At 35.3% G+C, this 23,838-nt stretch overlaps 1 protein-coding gene across 1 annotated transcript in view; it reads left to right on the forward strand.

Moving 5' to 3' along the window:
* The window catches only part of Kmt2e (lysine (K)-specific methyltransferase 2E), a 93,435-nt gene that overhangs the window by 45,083 nt on the left and 24,514 nt on the right, over positions 1–23,838 (forward strand). The window contains exons 3-12 of the mRNA XM_005377563.2: positions 3,606–3,720; positions 4,832–5,061; positions 7,808–7,888; positions 12,049–12,107; positions 13,190–13,362; positions 17,963–18,001; positions 20,206–20,436; positions 20,552–20,682; positions 21,970–22,087; positions 23,280–23,389. Of these exons, the coding sequence (XP_005377620.1) occupies positions 3,606–3,720; positions 4,832–5,061; positions 7,808–7,888; positions 12,049–12,107; positions 13,190–13,362; positions 17,963–18,001; positions 20,206–20,436; positions 20,552–20,682; positions 21,970–22,087; positions 23,280–23,389 (1,287 nt within the window). The remainder of the gene's footprint in view (positions 1–3,605; positions 3,721–4,831; positions 5,062–7,807; positions 7,889–12,048; positions 12,108–13,189; positions 13,363–17,962; positions 18,002–20,205; positions 20,437–20,551; positions 20,683–21,969; positions 22,088–23,279; positions 23,390–23,838) is intronic.

Genomic DNA, 23,838 nt, shown 5'->3' on the forward strand with positions numbered 1-23,838 from the left:
TGCTCTGGCTGCTTTGCCATTCGGCTGCCATTCCCCTCTTTGCTCTTGTTGCTTTGTTATCTTCTGCCTGGGAGCCAGCCAAGTATGGACTGAAACCTCCACAAACTGTAAGCTAAATAAACCTCTCCTTCCTTCATTTTGGGCATTGGGTATTCTGTCTCAGCAAGGAGAGAAAAGTAACCAAGAAAGGGGTATACTTTAAAAAGAACAAACTTTACAAAGACTCCTTTAGTCTAATACATTCTTGGTGTTCAGTAAATATTTATTAAATAATTTAGCAGCATTTTGATACCTTGCAGATCTAGTGATTTATTTAAAACAGGACTGGTCAGACTTGTAAATAACAACTACTACTACTGTTACTATTTATGCACAATTTATTGTATGGTAGCACTGCAGGAGATTTTAGAGGGAAACATTTAACTTTAATGGAGAAGCTTTTATTAATCAGAGTTTCTGTTCTGCTGTTGTTCATACATAAATTCACATAGTATGTTTCCTTGCATGTAATTAATCATTGCCTGTTGGTTGAACACTAAATATTTCTACTCAAAATTCTAGTTTATGAATGGTGTTAAAGCAAATATCTCAAATCTGCAGGTCTGCTTTTAGTGGGAACTACTTCGTTAGGATAAGTTTTCACAAATGGAGTTGCAGATCAGAGGATGTTTGACTTTTGGCATTTGTCACCAAGTGGTTTTTCTCATTTACTTTGCTGTAGAAATGCAGAGCTCTGAAATATCCCTGACCATAGGACTTTTAATAATACCTGTTTTTCTTTTTTTTAAGAGGGTTGTTTAAAATTTTTAATTAAGTGGTTTAGGTTTAGAAAAGCCTTAAAATATGTCAACCAATTTTTTAAAAAAATAGTTACCTTGTTTTTAAAATTACCTTAGGTACAGGTAGTAGGCATGAGGAGCTAAGTATTTTTGCTTTCTTTCATTGCCAGCTTGTCAGTATTATAGCTTTAATTTGAATCATGAAGTTATACAAAATATTTGTGACTCATGTTTGAATTTATCTACATTTCCACTGGAAGTTTAATTTTATTCTTAACCATTAACTACCCCAAAATATCAAAGTTTTCCAACACTCTTCAGTAACATTGAAGAGTTTAATCTATATCCTTAAGAGTAACTCTCTCTACACTGACCATGAATTCCTCCTGCATGTTGCTTTATTAATAGTATTACGGAGCACTACTAAAATGCTGCCACTTCTATGTAATTTTTAAAGAATTTTAAAGGAGTCAGTATTGTAAAATAGTTACAGACAGTTCGGCAGTGTGTATCAATTTTATGTGCATTTATCCTTTTTTGTTTAGCACTTATAATTCCAGGAATCCTTGTTGTATGAACACTACTATATGGAGAAAAGATATATCGTAGGGCTGTACAGTTGCAGTGATACTTTTTATAGTGAAAGATAAAAATAATTTATCAGTGGGGAAATTGTTAAACAAGCTATATCACATTCATATAGTGAAATGAGCAATTACTACCAAAAATAAGGTAGCTGTGTATTGACATTTAAAGGTGGAAAAAGCAAGTGGTGAATACAAGGTTTAATTGAAAAATACAAAACATGTTTAAACTTTTAAAAATGTATACAGTCAGAATGGGGATATAGCTCAGTGGCATAAGCGCCTGCTTGGCAAGCGCAAATTCATGAGTTCGATCCTCGGTACCACCAAAAAAAAAAAAAAAAAAAAAATGTATACAGTCAAAGACACATTGCAGTTATAATCTCCTTCAGAGTACTACCCCTCTCTTCAAACACACTTAGTCCTTTGTTCTTGCCATGTTTTGAAGCAGTCTTGGAAGTCTTCTATAACTGTCTTTAGTTGTATTGTCATGACTGCCTTAAAATCCTGAATCAGTGCAAAACATTTACTTTCAGTGGTCCTTTTGACTTTGGAGAGGAGCCAGAACTCATATGATGTCAGATCTGGTGAATAAATGGATGAGGACACACCACAGTCTTTTAGGAGCTTTCCTTTGTGTTGCATGGCACACAGCAACTGCATTCACCATATTTTTTATCACAGCTTGTAAAAACATTCGTGAAAGAGGACTTCCAGAACTGCTTCAGAATGTGACAAGAGGCCAAGTGGGGGGGCACACACCTGTAATCCCAGCCCTTGGGAGGCTGAGGCAATAGGATCACCGGGAATTCAAGGCCAGCTTGGGCTACACAGTGAGTTTAGGACCAGCGTGAACTATATAGGGAGACCCTGTCTCAGAAAACCAAAAATCAAAACAAAGAAAAGTGGCAAGAATGATGAGATAAGTTGTTTGAAGCAGTGGGAAATATTTTGAAGGAGATTAATGACACTGTGTCTTTGTATATTTTGATCACACTTTGTGTAGATATTTATCCAAAGAAAAAAAATTAGAAGGCAATATAAGGTACTATTGATGTGGGAATGGAGTTTGGATGATGATAGTCTTGTATGGAAAATTTATACAGTGAGCATACATCGGTTTTGAAATGAGGAAAAAGGTTTGACAGCATAGTATTCAGAACATATTGGAGACTTGTTTTTTGTAATCCCTCATATTACCAATGAATAACTTCTGTTTGCACCTTCTTTTCCTGTTGCTCTGCATACTAGGTCTTACAGCAGCAACCATTTATAGCTAAATTGAGACTTGAGAAGGAGGGAAAATACATGAAGAAACAGTTGACTACAAAATTTGCTTTTGTGCTGCTGCAAGTCTCAAACCATTAGTAGTGCAAATAGTACCGAGTTCTAAGGGAAATTTACAGGTGATTGTTGTGAAAAAAATCTTTTTAGTAGTATTGTATCTGTAGAATTTAAAGTGTTAGCACAAAAACAGATTGTGTTGCTATATATGTGAAAGGGAGAGATTAATTTTAATGTGAACTGACCTCGGATGTAGGTATGTTACCACACTCACCAACAGGAAGTAGCTGAAGTACAGCTTAGGAGGTTTAGGATGAGTAAAGAAGTTAGGAAAGTGACGTATATGAAGTGCTCGGGCAGAGACTTTATAACAGTAACAGCTGGTGAATTGTAGCAATAGAGGCCAGTCACCATTTACTTAACCGTTACCAGGCCAGAACTACAGATCTAGGGGCTCCTGCTTGTGTTTATTCGGGTGTAAGTCCTGCTTTATTCTGAGGTTTCTTACTGTCATTTCCAGCGCTCTGTTCTGTCTCAGCATACGCAACACCTGTATATAGTTTCAAACGTTAAAGTAGACACATTTACACTGAGGTCTGTGTACTCATTGTGTCCTCAGTCCTGTTTAGTGAGTCCACCACTTCTCTCTACCCTGTGTTTAGTGTTCCCAGTGCCATGAGCTATTCTGTGTGTTTGGTTTTGAGTTATTTTTTTCTTTTTAATTTTTGTGTAAAAGATAGGAAAACTCTATTTGAACTTGGAGTAGGACAGTTATTTTACTTAAACAAAAAGCTTTGTTTGGACCCAGAATCTAGCTGTAAAGTATGTCTTATTCACAAGTTATCTACCTACTATAAATAGATATATTTGTATTGCTGTTTTAATATAAATACTTATTTTAAATTGATTACAAAGAAAATGAATTGAATTCTCATTGATGGAACTTTTTTCCCCCCAGACCAGAATCCGTAGAAGCTAGCCCTGTGGTAGTTGAGAAATCCAACAGTTATCCCCACCAGTTATATACCAGCAGCTCACATCATTCACACAGTTACATTGGTTTGCCCTATGCGGTAAGTGTCAAACGTTTCTCTGGAAGAATATTTTTCAGATTTAGAGGTTGAAAGGTGATGTGTGTAATATTGTGCTTAAAACTCAGAATTTTAAAAGCACAGTTGTTTTATATTTGAACAATTAGATATATAATTTATAGTTTAACTTTAATCTATCCATGTTAAGGGATTACTTTTTTTAAAATTATAATTGTTATTACTCTGTAAATTTTATGCAATTAGTAATTTGATGAGACCATGGTACAGGTTATAGTGTGCTGTGTATTATTCTAAGTTACATAGTAATTTACATAGTAAATTATATAGTTATCATTTGTTGAGCACTTGTTATGTGCCAGTCTAGTCTTACTTAATCTTCAAAACAACCTCATGAAATGTAGTTTTCATCCCTGTTCCATAGCTGAGAAAATAAAAGCTTATCTAAGTTAATTTATTTTCTATTACATAGCTAGTAGGAGGCAGAGTTTAGATTCAGACAGTTTTAGAACTGGACATATTTGGGATACTATGAAGATATGATTATGAGAACTTTTTTTTAACTTGGGCCAGAATAAATAGTACCAGTTTTTTTAAAAATCCTATATTATATACTTTACAGTAATGGTGTATCTTCTTTATTTTTGTTATTCTTGTCCTCTATATTCCTGAGGGTTTAGAAATTTTTTTTATTCTCATATCATGTACTTGCTTTCATGTTAAAGATGAAGCTATGTGACCAAAGAACTGGGAAGAATCTTCTGTTTTAGGGGGAGGGAGATGAAGCTGATGTGAGGGTAACCTCCCCTAGCCCCCTTGTAAATAGCTGCATTCCCTTAACCACTGTGGTGTAAGAGCTCACTTCATCAGCCTGGTGTGCTGGTGCATGCTTGTAATCCTAGCATTCAGGAGGCTGAAGCAGAAGGAATGCCACAAGGTTGAGGCCAGCCTGGGCTACATAATGAGTTCGACCCTGTCTCAAAAAAAACAAAAAGCAAAAAAAGATTTCAAGTCATGATTGTAAAGATATTCAAAAAGAAATAGGCCAATTTCAAAGCTCTTGAGTCTTCAAAGTGATGGTTGGATTTTAAGTTACTTAGCTCACATTGTGCTGTATTTGTGTTCCCTTATCCAGGACCATAATTATGGTGCTCGTCCTCCTCCAACACCTCCAGCTTCCCCTCCTCCATCAGTTCTTATTAGCAAAAATGAAGTAGGCATATTTACCACTCCTAATTTTGATGAAACTTCCAGTGCTACTACAATCAGCACATCTGAGGACGGAAGTTATGGTACTGATGTAACCAGGTGCATATGTGGTTTTACACATGATGATGGATACATGATCTGTTGTGACAAATGCAGGTAAAATATCTCACACCATTAGTTTTTCTTGAATGCTTCTAACCTTGATTGTTAATTTGGAAATGATAACTGAAGTCACTTTTGGAGAAACTGACACATTTTTAAGTGGTACTCTGCTACTATTGATGCAATCTATTTTGTTCCTAGAAAATGCTTTTTTTGAAAGAAGCTATCTTAGAGCCTCTTGGAAATCCCCATTGTGAGTTAAGTAACAATCAGTTCTGAACTCAATTTATTTGAGATCATCTCTCTTTTTACTTAGTTCAACAGTAATACATATGCAGGAGTAGACAAGTTAGAAATGAGAGGAGAATTGAGTCCCTTGTATTTCCGTTGGAATGATGTGTGCTGTGTAGTCAACTGTGATTTTCCAGGTTAGGGGAATTAAAGATTTTGATTGATGTTTGTTTGACCTGACTCTCTCACCTCCTTTTGACTTGAACCTTGCAGCACTCTGGAGTCTTCTTGTACCAGAACCACAGTGTCCCCTCCCCCCAACCCTGGTTCAACCACCAAGAAAGGCCTCTTCCCCTAGAGAAGGTGTGATTGGGACAGAAAGTGGGGTTTTCTTTCAGTTTTTTGTTTTTGGTGGTTTTTGGTTTGTTCGTTGTTTTTGTGGGAGGGATTTGGGGAGGATGGAGAGGGAACAATAGGATTGCAGCCTTAAAGTTACTGAGTCCGTCCCCTGGGTAGGGTGGGGAGCAGAGTATTTCGGCAGTGCTTTGTAGAGGGCAAGAAAGTTTGGTAGCATGACAGAATTTCCTGGGTTCATGTCTTTATGGCATAGCTGCGTTATTTGAAGTAGTAAAGTTTATTTCTATATTTGAATGTGAGCATAAAAATGCATCTTGGAGCTAAATATAAATTACTTTGCAGTACTTGTAATATTGTTCCCACCTATTAGAGTAAGTGATTAGGAGTTGGAAATTAAAGTGCTATGTAGTGTTGTATTTGATACTGTTTCTATGGAAGGTTACTAATGTGAATACTCTGAATTTATTTTAATAATGACATAATGTAGTATCTTCTCAAATTTAAAAATAAATTTCCATTACCTGTGATATAGATCATTACCACAAGTAATGACCTTAGTAAATTTATTTAGGAGGTAAATTTAAAAACCAAAAAACAACTTCAGTTACTTACTGCTTTCCTTGTGTTAGAAAGTGTCAAGTTTATTAGAATCAATCTTTTAGCCAATCATCTACTAGGAAAATTACATACCACTTGGCAGTGTTTTATTTTAATGAATAATCTAAGCAGTGTTTCTCTTTTGATCAAATTACAGTGACCTGTAAATATGCAGTTATCTTTATTAGAGAATAGTGAAATTGTCCTTAGAGTTTTGGTTTGTTTATATCCAACCATACATTCTTATAGGACAACTTCAGTATTTGGATTATTCAAGGTGTCTGCTTCTCAGTGACTGCCCTTGTTATCATGACTCTGACTTTCTGTCCCCCTTGCCCCACCTTCTCCCCATCCCTCTCTGGTTGTTTTTTTCTGTTGTTCAACCTATAGTGTACTGCAAGGCTTACTCTTTTCCTCTCTATTCCTTTTTTACAGTGCATCTTTTATTTTTTCAGTGTCCTATTGCCTGTTCCCATCTTTTGAAGTCTGAGATGTCTTGCTCTGATCATTTATTAATTTTCTACTCTTGTTTTTTCTGTGGTCTGCGTGACATCACTATTTACTTCTCAAATTTAATATAACTTGTTATTTTAATATTCCTTGTTCTTTATCCTTTTTCATTTTTTTAATATATATTTTCATACGCCTACATTCTACTAGTACTTGTCCATTTTCAGTTGAGAAGTAAAAACACAACACAATACCAGTTAGGTTAGTACTTTCATATTAGATGTGGCTAATTTTTATGTAAAGAAGTATTATGACTATGTTTGGGAACATATATATATACACATACATACATACATACATACACACACATATATGTATATTTTAGACCATTGGAGTCTTGGTAATAAAATAAGACAACAAATTGAAAAGTTTGTTCCAAGCTGGCCCATTGCATTAAAAGTAATTAGGCTTAATTTCCCACCTCATGGAATACCTCTGGATTCTTTGGATAGTTCTTTGCTATTATTTTAGTTCTGTACTTTTTTTTTTAAGCTAAGTGTGAAATGTTGGGAAAGCCTCTTAGTTGGTCATTTTGCTTTTGTTTTATTAGCTTCTTTAATTAATACTCTATGCCACTAAAATCATTACATATTGACAGAGGAAATCTACACACATCCATCCCAACAATCCAAGTGCTATCTATTCTGACTATATTTAATCTACTTTTAAGCCCTCCCTTTATTTCACAAAATGAATAGTCTCTTCATATATATTGACCACTATCTGGCCACCTTCTCCTTCTGTCTGCTAACTGGTAAACACTATAATAATGCTTTTGCTTCCTTTTCTGAGTGAGGTTCTCATCACACCCATTATTCTCCAGGTACTTTTCCCATCAACTCCACATGGTGTGGACAAAGGAATTTATTTTGTGCCTCCTGTATTTACTTAGAAATTTATTTTATGTATCCTAAATTTGCCCTCTTGTTTTTACATCTCAAAACTTTATCTCCCTGAGGACATACTTTTATGAATTCCTCATAGCACCTTTTCCAGTGCTAAACTCAAAGTAGGCATTTATGAAGCAATAGTTAAATGAAATATCAAGTCTTAAGCATGGTTTTAATGTTTTTTCTACTCCCCTCACCCCTTTTTTCCTTTTAAGTGTTTGGCAACATATTGACTGCATGGGGATCGACAGGCAGCATATTCCTGATACATATCTGTGTGAGCGTTGTCAGCCTAGGTAAGCTGTACGGACTTGATAAGACTGCCAGTAATTTTACTGGAAAAATTAATAGGATTTTATTTATAATTTCTAGGTTAAATGAATCACTGTACAGTGGTACCTTAGTTCATGAACACTTTTGTTTGCAAACAGTTTGTTTCCCAAGCAAAAGTATTTGGCAAAATTTTGCTTGTTTACATACTCTACATTGGGTGACAAACATGACCACAGCCATCTCTTCTGCACAAACACAGACATGGTCATCTTTTTCAAAATCATAGAACAAATTAATTTCATAAACCAAGGCACCACTGTATTTTATTAATTTTAAGGTGTACTTTTTCATTTTTATGTGTATTATTATTTTTGTATATTGACAGCTCTAAAATTAAGAATTTTTTCCTTGACAGCATGTCATTGTTCACTTTGTAGGGATTTTATTAGTTATACATGAAATAATAGTGCATTTTCTAAGTGTTACATCTTTTTTCACTGGAATATGCTATGCTAAAGAGTCACTAGAACACTACCTTGGTTACATGTAAAATTTGGTAGGTCTGTCATTTTTCCCATCTATAGTATGTGGGGTCCCCTCAATTTCTTTTTTGTTTTTTAAATGTGTTATGAACACTTTTAAACCTATGCAGAATAGTACAGTGAACTCACATGAATGCACTACCCTGCTTCAGTAATTATCAAAAATTGTTTCAACTCTTTGTTTACATTTAAGCTAAAATATGTGAATTTATTCTTATGTTACTGTATCAGAACTATGCAATTGGGACATAGTTGTTTTTTGGTTTTTTGTGGGTTTTTTTGGTACCGGGAATCTAACTCAGGACCTTGCGCTTTCCAGGCAGGCGCTTGTCTGCTGAGCTATATATATCCCCAGCCCTGTTCTTATGGTTGTGGTTCAAATCTAGGAATGCAAGTTTGCATTTAAATTAAAAAAATTTATATGGCACCTAGGTCTCAACAGCACAAGAATAATGTAATTAAAGTGTCACATAAACAAGCTGGGTGTGGTGGCGCTTGCCTGTATTCCCAGCACTTGGGAAGCTGAGGCAGGAGGATCGTTGCAAGTTCAAAGCCAGCCTGGGCTACAAAATGAGCTCAAGGCCAGCCTGAACTGCATAGCAAGACCCTGTCTCAAAAAGACAAAAAAAAAGTCACATAATTTATCAGTTGCTTAATCCTAGAGAGTAACAACATGTACTAGCACCATGGGTAGGATAATGTAAAGCAGTTTAGAACTGGTTTTTTTTGGTACCAGGAATCAAACTCAGGACCTTGCACTTGCCAGGCTGGCACTTGTGCTGCTGGGCTATATCCCTGGCCCAGTTCAGAACTTTATTCTCCTTAGAGTACAGTTTATGGGATGTACAATTTACTCTGTTTAAAATCTTTTGAAAGAATTTCCTGATTATAACACCAACTAGATAGACACTTATTTGATTATCAGTTTTACTTTTTATTCTTTTTTCTGTTACTGTTGTGGTACCTGCCACCATTTTTTTAATTAGCTTTATAATCATCATCTGGAATTATCAATTTTATTTTGATAGTTAAACTTTTTGAGTAATAGTCAACTGTATTACAGTTGTAAAAAAAAAATACAGAAATCTTGTCTGTCCTAATTTCCCCTAATGAGAACATCTTAATAAAATGTCATAACTAGCACTTTGACATTGATGTAAAATGAAGGAGCCAGGGTATAGAATGTTCCCATTGCTGCAAATATCACTGATCTGTACTTCATTTCTATAATTTGGTCATTTCAAGAATGTCATAAATGGAGCCCTATATTCTGTGATCCAGTATGTGACCTTTTTGGACTGGCCTTTTCACTCAGTGTAATTCCTGGAGAGCTGCCTGATTTGTTGCATCTGTGACTATTTCATTCTTTTTTATTGCCAAAAGTAGTATGATATATATGTATTACATTTAACCATTCATCCATGGAAGAACATTTGGATTGTTTATACTCTGTAGACTATTACAAATAAAATAGCTATGAACATCTGTGTGTAGATTTTCATGTGAATCTGAGTGATATTTTTCCCATGGGATTTATGCCTAAGAGATAGCTTGGATATGTGGTAGTTGCATCTTTAGTTTTATAAGAAATTATCAAACTATTTTCCATAAAGGCTGTACCACTTTACACTCCCATCAGAAATATGAGTAATCTCATTTATTTTGAGAAATCCTTTTATTTTTTATTTATTTTCATAATTGTATACATTATAATTTTGTAAGTAGTTTTATTATTCTGAAATCAAATATATGAAACAAAGTATATTCAAAGGAGTCTAGGGGCTGGGGGTTTAGCTCAGCGGCAAAAGCGCCTGCCTGGCAAGCGCAAGGTCATGAGTTCGGTTCCCGGTACCGGAGAAAAACCAAAAAAAAAAAAAACAAAAACAAAAACAAAGGAGTCTAACTTCTGTCTTTATTCCTTTTATCCCAGAAGTAACAATTGTAAAAATGGATTTTTCCTTCCATTGCTTGTTCTCTTACATGCAGATATGTACCTGTGTATTTGTGCCCCTTCCTACTTAGATGAGCAGAAGCATATTGGACAGAGTATTTATTACATGTGATTAAGTGCTGAAGTCAGGCGTGATAGTGCGTGCATTGAGTATGTAGCGAGACTATGTCTCAGAACAAAAGTTGTGTGGGGATCATGGTGGTATGGAGTGGCTCACTTCCTCCTTTAGCCGCAGTTCATTTACCTAGTCCCTTTTCCTCCTTTAGCCACAGTTCATTTACCTAGTCCCTTTTTGGGGGAACTTTTGTTTTCAGTTTTCTGTTATTGCAAATAGGAGGAGGATTATTCACTCATTCATTCTGCCAGATTTTACCACAGCCCCCTCCAGTAGGAGCTGTACAGTTTTGAATTCCCACCAAAAATGGAAAAGCATACCTATTATTCCAAGCCTCACAATAAGAGTATTTGACAGACTTGGATTTTTGCCAGTTTCATTAGGTGAGAATTGGTAGCATCAATGTAGTTTTTGCATTCTCTCTCTTTTTTTTTTTTTTTTTTTTTTTTTGAGACAGGGTCTCACTATGTAGCCTAGGCTGCCTTTGAACTCACAATGATCCTTTTGCCTCAGCCTCCTGAGTGCTTGGGTCACAGGCTTGCCTGGCTTTGCATTTCTGTTATTCTGAGTGAAGTTTCTATATTTTTTGTTTCATTCTATGATAGTTAATAATATTATTTTAATTTTTTTTAAATTTTAAAGAGGCAAAAATGGGGCCAAGGATTTAGCTCAGTGGTGCAGCACCTGCCTGGCAAGCTTGAGGTCCTGAGTTCAATTCCTGGTACCTACCCACCCAGCCCCCAAAAAGGAAATAAATTTCAAAACCAGATAATAGGGAGTTACTAGTATTTTGCCAGATACTTTTTGATGGAATAAATGTCTATTGATGGGTTCAGTAAAGCTAGTTCAAAATTAGCCATTAGAAAGGCAGTTAGCTGAGGGACAGCTGTGTATCGTTCTCTGATAATAAGGAGTGTTACCTTACATACTAGGATGATAATTACATGTCCTAGTAGACATTAGGGCAAATTTTTACTGAATTGTAGTCATTTTAGTCTAGAGCCCCTTATTCTCTCCTTTGAGAATAATCTAGTATCATTTGTTCTCTGGGGTAGTATACACAATGAAAACACTGGGGAAAATGTAAAAGAATTACTATGGATTATATAGTTCATGGGTAGAGGCTGGCAGAGGTTACTGTGGTTATTTTGCTTGTTAGATGTTTAGTGTTATTTCAAAAATGAGAAGAATATGAGGCATAAGATAATGTACAGTAGATACTAAGATAGCATCATACATTTTAAGAAATTCATGATTTTAATTATATCATTAACCTCATGTCTTTTTTCAGACATTTCGCTTTAAATACTGATTTTGAAAAAATGTACTTATTTCTTAGGTAAAGAATTCTTTTTTGAACAGAATGAGCTGGAGTCACTTACCTGGCATTACTGCTGTAGTACTAGGTCATACCTAAATTGTAAGGCAAGAGATGTTGCTGCACATATTTCATGCGGTTGATTGTTCACTAATAATATTGAAGAAATTGTAAAGTTCATCACATTTAAAACAGATGTGCTTTACACCTGTCTTTGTAAGAGTGTGACAAGTAACCATGGTAATATTTTAATGTAGGAGTCTGGATAAAGAGAGGGCAGTGCTACTACAACGCCGGAAAAGGGAAAATATGTCAGGTGGGTAAAGTACCTACACTAAATTACGATTACTGTGATTGAGAAAATACATGGCCTGCATATTTTTAGTTACATGTAAACCCCTTTTGATAAATTTTGATCACATATTTTGATTACATATATGTTTTGATTACATATTTTCTTAGGTGATTTAAAATGTTCTTTTTAATGGATTAATGAATAAGTATGTACTTACATTAGCAGACATGGAAACATGAATAAGAAATTTAAACCATCACAGTTTTTCTACATATAGGTAGCTTATTAATTTAAAGGAGCAAAGTATGTTATTCAAAAAAATGGTGATCCATTAGTTTATTATATGGAATAGTGGGGTTTTTTTCATGATTAAAGACAGAATTTTCTAAATTCTATGTAATATATGTCACAATTTTCATTGGCTTAAAACATGTTTGCCTAGAACCAATACAACTGGTTTTGAATAATTATTGTTTATTCAACCATTCCTCTTTGATGAATATTTTGGGTTGTTTTCAGTATTTCTTTTTTAAATTACAAACAGTACCTTCAGTGAAGCCCTGTGTGTAAGTTTTTTGTACTTTCTTTTTTTTTTGCTTTTTTTTTGAGACCAGGTTGCACTGTGTAGGTTCAGGCTGGCCTTGATCTCGCAGTGATCCTCCTGCATCAGCCCCCCTAGCGCTGGGATTATAGGTGTGCACCACTCGCCCAGCTCATACTTTTTTGGCTATATCTCTAGAAATGGGATGGCTGAGTCAAGTGGTTAAGTACATACATCATTGCTAGGTATGGCTAAACTTCCCTCCGTAGGAAATTTTGAAACACCACTGGCAATCTGTGAGAGTGCTGGTTTCCTGCAGTCATACCACCAGAGCCAAACTTTTAGACCCTTCGTAGTTTGATGTGAGAAATGGTATCTGTTTGATATGAGAAATGATATCTGTAGTCCGCACCTAAATGTATCTTCTTATGAGTGATGTGAGTGATAAAAGGTGCTTATTCTTTAGGAGGATGGAGATAGTAATACTCGGCCTGTGGAATGTTGTTTTTATTGTTTGGAATAATAGTATTAAATGTGCAGTGACTTTGCTTTGCATTTGAAGATGGTGATACCAGTGCAACAGAGAGTGGTGATGAAGTCCCTGTAGAGCTGTACACTGCATTCCAGCACACACAAACCTCAGTTGCTTTAACTGCATCCAGAGCTTCCACAGGCAATGATAAAAGAAGGAAAAAAAGCGGAGAGAAGGAGCAAAACATCTCAAAATGTAAAAAGGTATGCTTTTGCTTCTTTTTAGATGAAAAGAGTAGCTGAGAGCTGAATTTTATAGGAAATGGCAGGAGAGTGAGAGTAATGGATAGCAGCTGAACAGGTGGTAGAATTTAGCAAAAGTTGTTTCATCACACTTATTTTAAAATTTCAGTGCATTTTGTAGATTGAAGTAGAATAGAGAAGAAACTTTGCAAGCTGGTTTGAAATCACTGCTCTACTGATGCTAATGATAGAAATGCAAAGTGTACGCCGAATAGAAAAAGTTGCTGTTTTAGACGAGATCGGGTGCGTTCAGGGTGGTATAGCCGTAGACAAGGTTGCTGTTTCAGAAGACAGGTATAACAGTCGTAAATTTTTAAATAACATATTAGGAAGTAAGGAAGAATATGCTGTTATTTTAGTAAGGCTTCCTATTAGTTGAAGTAGTTTTTTTAATACTTAAATTTTTTTCATAATTTATCCCTAGCCTCTGATGGCAGATTATTTATAACCTAATTTTTCATTAAATTTGTTTAAAAAGTTTGTCAGTAATGGATCACATATGCAGTGGTGGTCTCAGCATATATGGTGAAAACTTACTGTCACCTACCATTTATACTGTAGGTTCTCTGTGTTTACAAATGTATTGATACACAGATACCATTATGTTACAGTTGCCTGCACAAACATACTGTCTAGGTTTGCAGTCTAGGATCTACAGGCTACAGTGTCGAGCCGAGGTACGGAAGAAGTTAGACCTTGTGGGTTTGTCTATAAATGTGAAAGAGCTTAATGATATATTTCGTAGAATGTATCTTGGTTGTTAAGCAATATGTGACTGTAAGTGCTGAGGAAGATTTTTGTTATATAAGGTAAAATATACTTTCACAGGAAGTATATTGCTATTATAGACTGAAATTATACCTAGGTATGAAATCAAGGCTTCAGAATCCCCCCCTTTTGAATAATTTTTCATGATCTGTTTGGTTATTTAATGGATATCATGGGGGCCGAGGATGTAGCTCAGTGGCACAAGCACCTGCCTGGCAAGCGCTAGGTCCTGAGTTCAATTGCTGGTACCACGAAAAATAAATTACTAATGGACATCATGTACTTTTAAATACACTTTTCATTTTCTACTTTTACCTCCCTATTTAAAATCAGCTTGACTGTAGCACTCTTTTTTCTTTCTTTTTTTTTTTTTTCTTGGTACTGGGAATCAAACTCAGGACCTTGTGCTTGCCAGGCAGGTGCTGCGCCACTGAGCTGTATTCCTGGTTCTGTAACACTCCTTCTGTGTGTGTCCCTTTCCTTCCCTGTTCCTTTTCTACTTGTATTTTAGACAGTGTGGACAGTTCACTGTCTGTCTACACTCTCTGGCTTATGTTGATTCTTTCACCATTTTGAATATTCTCTTCTCTGCCTTTGTTTCCTATTGAACTGAGGCCCATCTCAGGTACTACTGCTTCCATAAAACTTGCTGTTTGCCTACCAGGCCTGGCCTTTCTGTTGGACCACTCAAACCTTCTATTCCAGCACTTAACCACATGTTACCTCATTTTGTTCTTATTGTCCTCATATATGATAGATTGTAATTTACAGAGAGACTATTAAGTGCCTTAGGAACTCACATATAGGTATTGACTCACCTTTTCGTTTGCTGCTTTCAAATTATGTATTCTTTGTTGTATAAAACTTACTTGGAAATTTGATCTTTGGTTTGTTGAGACAGGATCTCGCTATGTAGCCCAGGCTGACCTTGAACTTGCAGTGATCCTTCTGCCTTAGCCTCCTGAATGCTGGGGTTACAGACATGTGTCATCATGCCTGGGCTATGTGTATTTCTGTTTTGTTGGGTGTTTAAAATGAATAAACTCTGGTTTTTATGGTGTCATGTTTACTTCAGAATATTGCTGCATATTTAAAAGGGAGAGATTTTCTCAGGCCTTAAATTAGTAGTACTTGACAGTGATTGGAAGAGGGAAAAAGAATCCAAGAATTGGGAGTAGAAGGTAACTGGTTTGGTCTTCTGCAAAATTATTATTTGGGGGCAATATATAATATAAAATATTTAGCACAAGGATATAGTTTTTCTTTTCCTTTAGCCTACTCTTATGGCTAACTGGAGTTAGCAATAAATTAGCAATAATATTAGCAATAATATTAGCAATAATATTAGCAATAATATTCTATTAGCAATAATATTCTATTAGCAATAATACTCTTATGGTTAACTGAAGTTAGCAATAAATTAGCAATAATATTAGCAATAATATTAGCAATATTATTAGCAATAATATTCTAGACAGATGATACTTTTTACATATTTATATAGAATTCCACTAAAGTATTCTTGGTATCTTAGCAAGTCAAGATGTTGGCACAAAGTATTAAATGACATTGTTTTTTATTGTTTTATTTCATAAAACTCTTTGTCAGCAAATTTTACTTAGAAATGTTCTGTTAATAGGTTGAGTGTTCCTAATCTGAAAATCTGAAATCTGGAAAGCTTTAAAACCTGAAAAACCTTCAAAAAGTTTTAGATTTTGAATTTTGAGATTAGGGATACTCCACTTTTACATTACAATTTATGCAAATAATCCAAAGTCAATCCCCCCCCCCCCAAGAAATTCAACTGGAAAGACTTCTAGTTTCAAGAATTTGAAGACTAATACCAGCATTCAGGAGGCTGAGGCAGGAGGGTTGCTGTGAGTTCAAGGCCAGCCTGCACTACATAGTGAGACCCTGCCCCTCTCTCTCTCTCTCTCTCTCTCTCTCTCTCTCTCTCACACACACACACACACACACATACACACACATACACACACATAGATTCCAATAAGGGATACTCAAATGTGTACCATTTCTCTATCAATGTTTCCTGTCTACATCAGACTTACATCTTCTTTCACTGTTCATTCGTGTGTGTGTGTGTGTGTCTGTCTGTCTGTCTGTCTTGACACAGTCAATACCCCAGTTCTAAAATTTTTAGGTTATTTTTATTCTTTGACATCCACGTTGATCCTAAAAGCTTTAATGACTTTTCCTTTGAAATGTCTCTGATAGAGTTTTGGCTCTTTTGCTGCTACAGACTTAGTCTAAGCCCCCAGTATGTCATAGTAATACAAGCACTAGAGTTACTTTCTTTTCATCCTTGATACATTTTACTTTATTCTCTTTCCTCTGCATTCTGTATTTGGTTATTAGATTTCCTGTAAATACTGTTTTTATATCCCTTCTCTGCTCAGTATTCTATTGCTTATTTAGAGTGAAGAACAATACAATATTTAAGTCAGAATCATAAAAGCTGACTTTTTAAGTAAGGCTTCCATGACTTACATTGATATTTTTAGAAATCCACTACTTTTCAGCAGATAAAAGTGGTGTTATATTAACTTTCTCTTGAATGTTACATAATTTCTTCCTGTTTCTTTTTGCACTTCTTTTTGCACCAGTCTTGTATTCTTTTTATTTGTCTGAGCATATGCATTCTGCAAACTCCACATAATTCCCTCCCCGCCAGTGATTTCTGTAAAGTTTTTTTGTCTCCTTTAAAAAAAAAAAAGCTTGCCGGGGATATAGCTTAGTGGTACAGTGCCTGCCTGGCAAGCATGAGGTCTTAAGTTAGATTCCCAGTACCAAAATAAAAATAAAAAAGTCTACTTTTGTTTTTAACATGTCATCTATACATAAATTTACTACTTAAATATTTTTGGATTTCTGTTGCTGCCTCTAGGTTTGCATAGTGCAGGGATGGAACCAATAGCCCCATGAATGCTAGTGCCCTACCACTGAGACACATCTCCGGGCCAGAATTAGGTTCTAACTAACTCTGGATTTGGCAGCTAAGTGGGCTTTCAGTAAATATTTATGGAATAAATTCAGCTCTGTTTGAGCATGATATTTACCCATTAAAAGCAGGAATATTATTGACTGATTGTGTAGAGAATTAAAATAACAGCATTATCCCCCCATGTCTCATCACTTCTAAGTATTACAGTATTTCTGATACTCTCCCAATTTTTTGTGGTTACAATTTTTTTAAAAAAATTTCATCTGATAGACAAAAAGTTGTGTATATTAAGGGTACCAAGTAATATTTGATTCAAGTATTTAAGTCAGGTTAAACATATTTCTCATTTCCCATTGTTTCTTTAGGGTTGAAAACTTTGAAAATATTTTCTTCTAGCTTTTTTTTGAGGGTGGTACTTGGAATTGAACCCAGGTCACTGCACATGCCAGGTGCTCTACCTCTGAGGTATATCCCTAGTCCTCTTCTAGTTTTTTGAAACATAGAATACATGATTAATATCTGCAGTCATCATATTGTACAGTAGTGACAGCTATTGTACAGTTTACATGGAGCACATAGAATATTTGCAAAATTTTGTCTTAGCATCATCTTATATACACACTTTTATATTCTAAATAGCCTGCATTATGTTTGTAATAGAACAAATTCTAGTGGGTACCTTTTTTTACTTCAGCGTTCTCCTAGTTCTACCGCTGTTAGTGATTACCAAACTTGTTACATTTCAGTAAAAAAATTCAGTGAACTTATAAGTCTTCAATATTATATGTAGCTTTCAAAAAAAACTAACTCGGAATCTCATGATTATTTTAGGCCTTTCGTGAAGGATCTAGAAAGTCATCAAGAGTTAAGGTAAGTGCATTAAATTGAAGGTGTTTCTATGAACTGTCAATTTTCAGGAACTTACTACATGACTATAGTCCGATCTTTATGTTCTCTTCATTACATTGCTAAGAAGTGAGAGCTTAGAGCTCTAATTGGATTAATGTACCACTCTTTTACTTTAACACTCTAAAAATAATCGAAAAGGGGAGGTATATAAATAATTTGAAATAGTAAATTGGGGTAGTTAGAATTTAAGTCTAACTGCATATTGTATTTCCGATACTATTTCATGTTAGTATATTTTCATACACACAAATGTAGAATCACATTAGGAAATTGAAAGTTTGCTCTTTCGCATTATTGGGATTCTAAAGAAGTCAAAGCAGTTCTACCATACAGTCACTATAGACTCACCATGTAAATACAAACTAGGCACATGTACCTTGAGTTAATTAGAATAAATACCTTCTCAATTTTCCAGATGCTAAAATTGCCGAGAGAAGCAAGGCTGTGTCCATCTGCTGCTTCTCTAAAACATAGATTGGCATTGAGTTATAGAGGTAGCTTTCTGTTGTTACTGTATCTTTCTGGGTTAGGTATTAAAGGATAATAAAGTTCTGAAATTGTGAGACATTCAGTAGGATGTGAAGAGTGTGTTACATATATTTGTTGTTCCTATAGTATGAAGCAGGATAAGAAGTCATTTTGCCACATTTCTGGAAAACAAGAAAAGATTAACCAGAACTCCCAAATGATTGTTCTTGCATAGTTTTGTATCTCTCTCTCTGAAGAATGTTAATGTATGTGTCATTTAGCATACTGAAAGTCCAAAGCTCTGTAAAATGTTCTTTATGTGTTGAAGTTGAAGATTTTATACTTAATGTGTTGACTTGGATTTCTGGAATTTGTAGACTAAAGGGGTCTGAAGGATTTTTGATTGTTATTGGCTATTGATATTTCAACATTCCTCCATCTCAATTTATCTAATCACCTCAATTTTAGGCCACATGAAAAAGAAGCATCTTTTACTTAACTGAGATATTTTCCTTTAGTACACAAAGAGTTGACTTCAGAATGTGAAATTTAAAAAATTTTTGTGTGTCTTTAAAAATTATCTTCTCTTAGTTTGGGCGCGGCAGCACACACCCATTGTCCCAGTACTGGGGGAGGCCGAGGCAGGAGGACCCTGTGCGCTGAAGGCCAGCCTGAGCTGCACAGCGAGACCCTGTCTCAAAAATAAAAGTAAAAAAATAATAAATAAGTAAATAAAAATTACCTTTAACCTGAAAATATCAGTTTAAAATCATTAAAACCTCAGTAGTTTAGTAGTAAATTTTGTATGGTTCAGGAGGTAGGGAAGAGCTGCATAAAAGAAAGACCAGGTCAGCAGAGGAGCTGCTTGAGGGCTCGAAAAAGAAATAATTTAAACCCTGAACAGACTATTTTAACTAATCAGAGGGAAACTTCAACAGAAATTAGCGTCTCAGAAAATCTGTTCTTTACTGATCATCACAATGTACAATATGTGTACACATAAAATACCAATTGGCAAAGTAAGCCTGTGCCCATCAAATACTTAGGCAGCTTATTTTAGTTTATATGTCATCGTAGAAAACAGTGATACCTGTGGTAAGGATTGGTAAAGGTGCACGTGACGGACGGATGGACTGATGGTAAACTTTAGTAATGTGTTACTATGCATGTGTACACGTCTGACAGGTATATAAGGATCTTTATAAACTCTTTATATGATAATAAAATTTTATAGTTATATTTTCCACATGGAAATCATTTTTTTCCTCATAAAGATGTTTGATAGTTTAGAAAGAAATAGAGCAGCATTTGTAACTAAATTTATCATATAGCCAATTGATGATAGATCTTGAAATTGTACTAGATTGATATAATTTTGTATTAAAACCATATATCAGAAATAAACATACTGAACGTACAGCACGTGTAGTTCACAGAACTGTAGACTTAACAGTGCCCTTGAGTCAGCTACAGTCCAGACAGTGAAGCTTGAGTGCTTGCTATTCTAGCTCAAGTTTTTTGAGTTTTTGACTCATATTTTTGTGGTGTGCAGGTTAATTTAAGGTCTTCCTTTCACTGTGATCAGCTTAGAAAGCCAAACACTATTTCTACTTTATGTTCTTGTACATAACTTGCAAGTCAGTGTGTGTGTGCATGTATAAGCTGAAGTAGTAATGTTTGCTTCGTTGTAATTTTAGGGTTCCGCTCCAGAAATTGATCCTTCATCTGATGGTTCAAATTTTGGATGGGAGACAAAAATCAAAGCATGGATGGATCGGTACGAAGAGGCAAATAATAACCAGTATAGTGAGGGTATTCAGAGGGAGGCACAAAGAATAGCTCTGCGATTAGGCAATGGAACTGACAAAAAAGACATGAATAAAGCAGAACTGAACATCAGTAATTTACTCTTCAAACCTCCTGTCGAGGTAAATACGTCATTTGTCAAAAAATTGTAAAACAAGACCTTTTTGGTTTGATGTATTTTTAGTTAGACTGAAAGCAGCCAAGTCATACTAATCTCAGTATTCTATGTGATTTTAGAGCCATATACAAAAGAATAAGAAAATTCTGAAATCTGCCAAAGATTTGCCTCCAGATGCACTTATCATTGAATACAGAGGGAAGTTTATGCTAAGAGAACAGTTCGAAGCCAATGGATATTTCTTTAAAAGGTATGTTAATGCATTTTCTGTAGCTAAGTAGCATTTTGGGTATCTCATTCTGTATGCTGTGCATTTTCCCCAGATACAGTCATTTCAGTATTTGAAACTGCTGTGGTGACCAGTGACTACTGATAACTTCGGGGCTATGGTAATAGCAGCAACAAAACACATGTATTCCTCTGAGTCTCTTGCTTAGCTCTGTCTTGTTGAAAACCCTAAGAACCCATGTCAGAGATTAATAAAAGGCAACGTAAGCTGGATATGTAGGACATCAGTCAGGAACTCTTCAGTTCCTGAAGTGACCAGGAACACTTTCCAGCCAGAACCTGTGCTAATTCCGTGACATAATTTCAAGAACCTAAGAAGACCGCGGTGTCACTAGGCAGTCTCTTCCTCTTTATTACACAGTGGTAGATTTGTCCCTATGTTACTGCCATCACGGCAACTCCCACAGTGTTCGTGTTGGATAGTTCTGCAGGCCTATTCTGTGCTTTGGGATTCTTATAGAGAGTTAATATGATCCTCTGATAGCCATTGCTTCTCTAAAATCTAGAGGTATTTCTTATCTTTAGGGGGATGACATTGCCACACTGTGCCCTAAATTATTAAAAACATTTGCTTGGGACTGGGGATTTAGCTCAGCAGGAAAAGCGCCTGCCTGGCAAGCGCAAGGTCGTGAGTTCGGTTCCTGGTACCGGAGAAAAACCAAAAAAAAAAAAAAAAAAAATTAAAAAAAAAAAAAACATTTGCTTATAACTTGAGTTTTGAAAGATACCTAAGAGTCTTTTCCCTTTTATATAGCTGATTTGATCTGAAACAGGTATAAATCAAAGTTTTCAATGTACCAAGAAATATGGGCTTTAAAAGTATAGAATATAAATCTTTCTATAAAGGCAATGGTCATTCTTTACCTTAGGCCAGCTGTAGTGGTGCACGCCTGTAATCCCAACACTTAAAGGCTGAGGCAGGAGGATTGCCATGAGTTCAAGGCCAGCATGCACTATACAGTAAGACCTTTCAAAAAGCTTTTTAAAAAAAGAAAGAATTTCTACCTTAAATTAATTGCCTTTGGCTTAGGTAAGGTTATAATAGGGGCAGGTAGGAAGCTTATTAGCATAAAGTAACCAAAGTTAAGAGTAGGTTTTAGAATCAGATTTGTGCTTCTGTACTTACTAAGACTCTCGTAGAAATTTCTTAAACTCTTTCCTCAAATATTTTTAAACTATTTTCCTTGGAGGAAGGACAGGAGATTGTTATACTAAAATGTTAAAAGCCTATAATTTTTTTCCTTTGTAGACCATATCCTTTTGTTTTATTCTATTCTAAATTTCATGGGCTAGAAATGTGTGTTGATGCGAGGACTTTTGGGAATGAGGCTCGATTCATCAGGCGTTCTTGTACACCCAATGCAGAGGTAAATTCACTGAACTCTTTTGGGGAGGTAAGGGTTGAGTGTGGGTAGAATCTGAGCATTTAGTACTGAGGCTGAGGTGAGAGGATGGCTAGGTCAGCCCCAGCCTCCACGATGTAAAGACTTAGTAAGATTTTAATGGTTTTTCTTGGAAGAAGGACAGGAGGAGATTGTTATACTAAAAATGTTAAAAGACTAAAATGTTAAAAGACTTAAAATTGTCTCAAAATAAAAAATGAAGAAAGGGGCTGGGGATATAGCTCAGTTTGAAGGCCCTGGATTGCCAGTACCACAAAGAAAAAAAAAAGTACCAATCCTGGTCATTTTAAACACTTCAACTGCTGATACAATTTTATTTTGCTCATATCTGTTTTGAAAATTTAGGTAATATTCTATGAGGTCTTAAAAATTACACATTGAAGAAATTGTGATGTTCCTTGTAAGAAGGAATACGGGGGTTCTTTCTGTCTATACAGGAAGCTGTATTTATGAGTCAGATCTATAGTGTGATCTTACTAAGTTAGATGAAAGAGCTGAAAGCTAAAATAGATTTTATATGAGCTACTGTATTTTTAATAAAATTGTATTTTAGTGTGGACTGTAACATTGGTTTGTTTTTATGTGCCAAAATAAACATATTTAATTTTATAATTATATAATATTGCAGCTAAGAGTGTAATGTTTGGAGCCACATAGTACATTCATATCTTCTCTGTCACTTACTTGTTTTGTAACCCTAACTATGCCTCATCTTTATCTGTAAAAGGTAGTATTGAGGACTTAAAGAGTATCATGTAAAATATCTGAAAGTATCACAGAAAAGTACTGTTGGCTGTATCACTATTGCATTCCATCAATCCCAAGCTGCCAGCACTTGTAAGACTCCCAGTTTCATAGAAGCTAAAAGGTGAAAAAATATACTTCTTAGAATTGATGAAATATGAATACAGTTGTTTATTTTTTGGATGCCACAAGGGCTGGTGGGGGTCAGCAGGGGGTCAGCAATGTACAGTGCATTTGAACAACCTTCCCAATTGACAACCACTGATTTGCAGTTAGAAGTCTTATGATTAATAGTAATTTTCCAAGTTGTGTTTGTGACATATTTTTAGGGCTGTAGTACTTAGCCACGTTGCATGATAAGATAGTTCTACAGATAAAAAGTAATATATTGAAATGTAAATTTTTTTGACAGGTGAGGCATGAAATTGAAGAGGGAACCATACATCTTTATATTTATTCTATCCAGAGTATTCCAAAGGGTACTGAAATTACTATTGCATTTGATTTTGACTATGGGAATTGGTAAGTTCAAGTCTGTCAATGTATCGTCAGTTGTTTCAAAGTAATTTCTTAATGTCCGTATATTAATTTAGATAATTTTCATTCCTTTAATAGCCTTTATGTATCACAAAGCAATTGGAAGTCCTTGAAAACAAGCATTTTGTTATCTGCTTCCATTACATCATTGTTGCTTATTTCTTTTTTTTTTTTTTTGGTTTTTCTCCTGTACCAGGAACCGAACTCACGACCTTGCGCTTGCCAGGCAGGCGCTTTTGCCGCTGAGCTAAATCCCCAGCCCCTATGTTGCTTATTTCTAAACTTAAGTCAGCCATAAAACACTGAGTTTGTTGTGTGAGAAATTTTTTCATCACTCTTGTGTTTTAGGTGATAGAATTTTAGTTATACAGTTTTCTTGGCTAATTGGTATGAATGAATGATTTCTCCTTTCCTCTCAGAATAAAAGAAGTTAT

This window comes from Chinchilla lanigera, unplaced genomic scaffold, assembly GCF_000276665.1.
Source record: "Chinchilla lanigera isolate Chin_1 unplaced genomic scaffold, ChiLan1.0 scaffold00009, whole genome shotgun sequence".
NCBI classification, from domain to species: Eukaryota; Metazoa; Chordata; class Mammalia; order Rodentia; family Chinchillidae; genus Chinchilla; species Chinchilla lanigera.